Source organism: Haliotis rufescens, unplaced genomic scaffold, assembly GCF_023055435.1.
Source record: "Haliotis rufescens isolate VD_foot unplaced genomic scaffold, xgHalRufe1.0.p SCAF_18, whole genome shotgun sequence".
In the NCBI taxonomy this organism is placed as follows: domain Eukaryota; kingdom Metazoa; phylum Mollusca; class Gastropoda; order Lepetellida; family Haliotidae; genus Haliotis; species Haliotis rufescens.
The window spans coordinates 20,766,828-20,773,696 of record NW_025963868.1 but is presented as its reverse complement, the minus strand read 5'-3'; the positions used below and the strand labels follow the sequence as shown (position 1 = coordinate 20,773,696).

At 41.5% G+C, this 6,869-nt stretch overlaps 1 protein-coding gene across 1 annotated transcript; it reads right to left on the bottom strand.

Moving 5' to 3' along the window:
* Positions 1-415: 415 nt before the first annotated feature.
* LOC125381431 lies at positions 416-1,293 on the bottom strand (the record flags this gene model as incomplete). The annotated part of the gene is made up of 2 exons (XM_048397960.1): positions 416-514; positions 1,231-1,293. Coding segments are annotated over 2 exons (162 nt in total), but the record flags the coding sequence as incomplete, so codon positions are not given.
* Between the last annotated feature and the right edge of the window lie 5,576 nt (positions 1,294-6,869).

Below are 6,869 nucleotides of genomic sequence, written 5' to 3'. Positions count from 1 at the left end.
TGGGGAGATCTACACGGTTGTGTGTTGAACATAGAGAGATGGATGTGGAGATGTACATGGTTGTATGTTGAACATAGAGAAATGGGTGGGAAGATCTACACGGTTGTGTGTTGAACATAGAGAGATGGGTGTGGAGATGTACATGGTTGTGTGTTGAACATAGAGAGATGGGTGGGGAGATCTACACGGTTGTTTGTTGAACACAGAGAGATGGGTGTCGAGATGTACATGATTATGTGTAGGACATATAGAGATTGGTGTCAAGATGTACATGGTTGTGTGTTGAACATAGAGAGATGGGTGTGGAGATGTACATGGTTTTGTGTTGAACATAGAGAGATGGGTGTGGAGATGTACATGGTTTTGTGTTGAACATAGAGAGATGGGTGTGGAGATGTACATGGTTGTGTGTTGAACATAGAGAGATGGGTGTGGAGATGTACATGGTTGTGTGTTGAACATAGAGAGATGGGTGTGGAGATGTACATGGTTTTGTGTTGAACATAGAGAGATGGGTGTGGAGATGTACATGGTTGTGTGTTGAACATAGAGAGATGGGTGTGGAGATGTACATGGTTGTGTGTTGAACATAGAGAGATAGGTGTGGTGATGTACATGGTTGTGTGTTGAACATAGAGAGATGGGTGTGGAGATGTACATGTTATGGTTTTGTGTTGAACATAGAGAGATGGGTGTGGAGATCTACACGGTTGTGTGTTGAACACGTGTGGTGATGTACATGGTTGTATGTTTAACACATAGAGATGGGTGTGGTGATGTACATGGTTGTGTGTTGAACATAGAGAGATGGGTGTGGAGATGTACATGTTATGGTTTTGTGTTGAACATAGAGAGATGGGTGTGGAGATCTACACGGTTGTGTGTTGAACACGTGTGGAGATGTACATGTTAATGTTGTGTGTTGAACATAGAGAGATGGGTGTGGAGATGTATATGGTTGTGTGTTGAACATGGAGATGGGTGTGGAGATGTACATGGTTGTATGTTTAACACATAGAGATGGGTGTGGAGATGTACATGGTTGTGTGTTGAACATAGAGAGATGGGTGTGGTGATGTACATGGTTGTGTGTTGAACATAGAGAGATGGGTGTGGAGATGTACATGGTTGTGTGTTGAACATAGAGAGATGGGTGTGGTGATGTACATGGTTGTGTGTTGAACATAGAGAGATGGGTGTGGAGATGTACATGGTTGTGTGTTGAACATAGAGAGATGGGTGTGGAGATGTACATGGTTGTGTGTTGAACATAGAGAGATAGGTGTGGAGATGTACATGGTTGTGTGTTGAACATAGAGAGATGGGTGTGGAGATGTACATGGTTGTGTGTTGAACATAGAGAGATGGGTGTGGAGATGTACATGGTTGTGTGTTGAACATAGAGAGATAGGTGTGGAGATGTACATGGTTGTGTGTTGAACACATAGAGATGGGTGTGGAGATGTACATGGTTGTGTGTTGAACATAGAGAGATGGGTGTGGAGATGTACATGGTTGTGTGTTGAACATAGAGAGATAGGTGTGGAGATGTACATGGTTGTGTGTTGAACACATAGAGATGGGTGTGGAGATGTACATGGTTGTGTGTTGAACATAGAGAGATGGGTGTTGAGATGTACATGGTTGTGTGTTGAACACATAGAGATGGGTGTGGAGATGTACATGGTTGTGTGATGAACATAGAGAGATGGGTGTTGAGATGTACATGGTTGTGTGTTGAACATAGAGAGATGGGTGTGGAGATGTACATGGTTGTGTGTTGAACATAGAGAAATGGGTGTGGAGATGTACATGGTTGTGTGTTGAACATAGAGAGATGGGTGTGGAGATGTACATGGTTGTGTGTTGAACACAGAGAGATGGGTGTCGAGATGTACATGGTTGTGTGTTGAACATAGAGAGATGGGTGTGGAGATGTACATGGTTGTGTGTTGAACATAGAGAGATGGGTGTCGAGATGTACATGGTTGTGTGTTGAACACAGAGAGATGGGTGTCGAGATGTACATGGTTGTGTGTTGAACATAGAGAGATGGGTGGGGAGATGTACATGTTAATGTTGTGTGTTGAACATAGAGATGGGTGTGGAGATGTACATGTTAATGTTGTGTGTTGAACATAGAGAGATGGGTGTGGATATGTACATGTTAATGTTGTGTGTTGAACATAGAGAGATGGGTGTGGAGATGTACATGGTTGTGTGTTGAACATAGAGAGATGGGTGTGGAGATGTACATGGTTGTGTGTTGAACACTTAAGAATTGACCTTCACTTTGTGTGAGTTCATTGGAGTATGAACCTTCATAGAGTGAGGGCCAAACTGTATGAACGTCGGAGCTTGTGACGAGGTTCATACAATGTTTGGCCCTCACTCTATGAAGGTTCATACTCCAATGAACTCACACAAAGTGAAAGTCCATTCTTATAATTTTTTTATCACAATTTCTTACCTCAAAGGATGTAGGCCAAGATCTTAAAACAATTTTAATTAGTACGTGTGACTTCATGTTTACACTGACAGCCATACAACAACCAGCTACATCGCGGAGTAAAATAGTTCCTCAAAAAGAGGAAAGATGTGTGTGGAGATGTATATGGTTGTGTTTTGAACAAAGAGAGATGAGTGTGGAGATGCATATGGTTGTGTGTAGAACATAGAGAGTCTGGTTTAGAGATGTATATGGTTGTGAGTTGAACATAGAGAGATGGGTGTTGAGAATATACAGTGTTGTGTGTGAAATAGGTTATGCATGATACATAAAGGAAATCGTGTTCCTCAAAGAAGTGGTATAATTCATTGGAAAAATGAAATTAAATGTCAAGGAAGGTTGGGAAATCAAAGAATTAAAATGATTTTGAATGACATTTTGATTCAACGTAAGTATTTATGAAAAAAGAGCAATTTCAAATAAGCGATACATTGATTGTGTTTCTTTTAAAGTTACGTCTCTATCTTCAAAGGTTAGACAATTTCTATAAAATGAAAGCAAACGTCGTCTAAAGTTTACTGATATAAACACTATGTGAAATGCTTGACTTCATCAAAGATACAGATATTTGGGAACAGGACATTTAGGCATCACATGTACTTCCCACCATGCTTGTCTCTTTCTTCATGCATACGAGGGAAAATGTCTTCTCGGATTGGCAAAATCAAAGCAAGCTAATGTGGCCAAGACATTTAACTTAAGCTTCAGGTATATCGATGATCTGACATCGTTCGATTATGGTCAAATAGCCAATTCCCTTCCACCTATTTACTCAACCTGAGGCAGAAATAAAAAATACTAAATGAAACCGCTTCTTCCGTTTCATTTTTGGATCTATGCATAAAGAGTCAAGAGTGAAGACTTGAACGTCCTGTGTTCAACTTTCCCTCCATGTCAAGCAATATTCCATCAGCTCCAGCCCTTTGGTGTCTACGTTTCGCAGCTTTTTAGGTACAATTGAGCATGCTCTCTTTTCGAAGACTTCAAGGAGCGTCATATGCGACTCTTCCTGCGATATTTCCCCTAACCTCTGCCAATCAGATGTCTCCGTTTGTTGAACCTCCTAACATACTTTTTTTTATCTTGAATGTCTTTATTATATGATAAAACAATTATAGGCTATACATGAGGTCAATATGTTTTTACCTGATAAATGACATCGATCGATATTTCTTTTGTAGAGTGCATACATACAGGTTTTGACCTCATGTTAAGTCTAAGTATATAATTGTATATTATTTCTCACCCGTTCGAGCTATCGCTGCTTTATAGACATACACATGTATTGTACGTTGCGTAATACCATCACGTGTGGGCGGGTCTGTAATAGGCATCAGTTGAAAGGGGGCGTCTATGATAATATCCGTCCAGATAATCTATTCCCAATAGTCCCTATTATTGTTCATGAACACCAGAGATGCATAGTGAGTGAGTGAGTGAGTTTGGTTTTACGCCGCTTTTAGCAATATTCCAGCCAGAAATGGGCTCAACACTGAAATACATTGAAATAGTATACTTGAAATTGACAAGGCTATCTATCGCAGGAATCGCAAACAAATACGCTTGAATAGATAAACAAACATTATGTCGAAATATCAACATTTCTTGCCGCGTCAACTTACGACCTTGAACTTCATTTCAAAGTTTCACTGTTAATGTGAACTGCATTAAGTTACAACACTCAAACACACAGACAACGGTCTTTGTCAAACACGACTTTGTAAGAAGCCCCGAAATTATATAATCATCATTATAATCATCGTTGTCAACATGATCAATATGGTCAACAAAGACAACTATGTTGTTGCTTCCTCTTCTTCTTCTTACTGTATTTGTTGTTCATGTCGTCCTCTTATACAGTTGCGAAAGACAGATTTAACGCATACGATTTCAGGAACCAGCAAGTTCTGCATCTAAACGAAAAGGGCATGCACCAATCAGCGTTGTCGCACGCAATAACAAGTGTAGTCCAATGTACACATTGCGATCTTTCAGTGAATCTTGCAGATGCTGGTTTCTCGGCACTGAAGCTCATTTGGGAAACATGTTTAACCGGTGGCTATCTGCAAGGAGACTGGTTGCATACCATACGTCGCAACACAAGTAGCCTCAATAACGAACAAAATGTACGGAGAAAAGTGATGGACCACTAAATTACCAGTCCTCTTCGTCAACAATGCAAGGTATTCCGATTGAAGTGGTCGAGCATTCGGAATCCGTCGGCTCCACCCCGTCATGAAGGAGCACTTCAATGCCCACAGCGCACCTGCTCCGACCAAGATGGCCGGCGAACAATACCGGAAGTCGCACCAAGGACACTTGACAGTGATGAAGGGGGTCTGTATATGAACTTGATTGTCAGTAGTTGTCGTCACATGTGTACGAGAAACAACTGATGAATTTGTTTTGAGGTCTCAAACAATCTGCAAAGTTGTTTTAGTTCGTTGTTAACAGGGCTATGGCGTGTGGGAGAGTCACAAGTTCGGACGTTCTTGCATCTGATAGAACACAAAGAGGTTGAAAGAGGTCAAGATGTCTGGATTTGAAAGGTAGTATCTATTTAAGTTATCGTCACTTCCCTCCCCCGTATTCCAAAACATTGATTAGCAACTGGAAGATCGGATAGTTTATATAAATCGGATAGTCAACATTATTTGAGTGGCTGAGGGCGTTTCGTTCAGACAAACTCCACAACACTTTACATATCCAAAGACAGCACTGCTCGCAAGCAGTCAAGCAAGGGCCAGGTGATGAGATCGTATCCCACTAGTGACGGGGTTGTTATTCAGCCTTGGGGCAACATTGTTTACAGGTCCTTACAGCGTTGTCACTACCCCTAGTGTACAGCACATTCACCCTGTCCTCAAAAGAAAACACTCATCCGAAGGCAGATGACCAAATGGTGAGCATACGTACATACACCCGAAACACAAGTGTCAAAACGTGTCGTGTCACACTGGGCTAGTGGCATGGTTCAAGGGAAAGGGTACCAGGTATGTTTGTTTCTTTGCTTGCTTGTTATCTAACGCCACACTCAGCAATATTCCAGCTATTAACGGCAGTCTGTAAATAATCGAGTCTGGACCAGACAATCCAGTGATTGGCACCATGAACATCGACCCACGCAACTGGGATCGATGACATGCATCAACCAAGTCAGCGAGTCTGACCACCCGATCTCGTCAGTCGCCTCGTACGACAATCATAGTCGCCTTTTATGGCACGCATGGGTTGGCGAAGATCAATTCTACCCCGAATCTTCACGGGTCGTACCCGATATGTGAGGAGAATGAAAACAATTTCTAGTGCCTTGAGAAAGCATTGTTGTATACTCGCCATGGAGTTGAGAATAACTGGAATGAATACGGATCCATTGATCGGGGAACACACATGAACCGTACACTGAGCAGAGGTGTGGGGATAAATGCGGTTTATACATGTGCAATACACAGAAAGAATATGGGGGTGCTTTTGATGTGTTCTATGTGTTATATCAGAATTTGATGACAGTAACTATTTTTGTGGAGAATATTTTTGTTATGGTGAGGTGCTATAATTATGCGCCGCTTTCAGCATCAGTTCGGCTCTATCACAGCGTGACATCTTCATGTTGAAGGAGGCCAGGGTGGGATTCACATTTGCGGCGTAAAACAAAATTAACACAAACTGCAGCCAAGGAACATTCATTCACTATAACATACATATTAATGGCCAGTGTTGTACAATTTACAAAACTAACATAACGATTTGAGATGTTAAACTTTGTTGTTTTGAACTTCCATAAAAGCGAGAAAACCCTTTCCATACCCACAAGAAATCTCGTTTAGACGATTCCGACTGTATCATGAACATGTGTTTATGAACCACTCTCAAATAGTGATACCAGGTGTGAAATTGCGGCCGTATCCTGCCCCATCGATGACACCTGTCGCAAACACACGCAAAGGCAAGTCAACTGTTCACCCGAAAAACACGGGAACATGTGGTACAAGAGGAGGGAACTACATTCGACATCATTTATCTCACTGATGCGACAAAGTGGGATATGTCCTCCACATATATATCTACCATAAAAAAAAATTAAAGCTCTCTCTCTCTCTCTCTCTCTCTCTCTCTCTCTCTCTCTCTCTCTCTCTCTCTCTCTCTCTCTCTCTCTCTCTCTCTCTCTCTATCTCTCTCTCTCTCTCTCTAATAATACTAAAGTGTGGTTTTTTTCTATTGAAACATATTCATTACGACCTGATGCAGCTGGGGATTTCTCAAGTCGTACAATACATCGTGAGGCGGGCAAGTGAAAACGATCAAATTCAATCTGCAGATGGTGTTGGTTTAACGCCTCCATAACGTAGCATCACCTGTT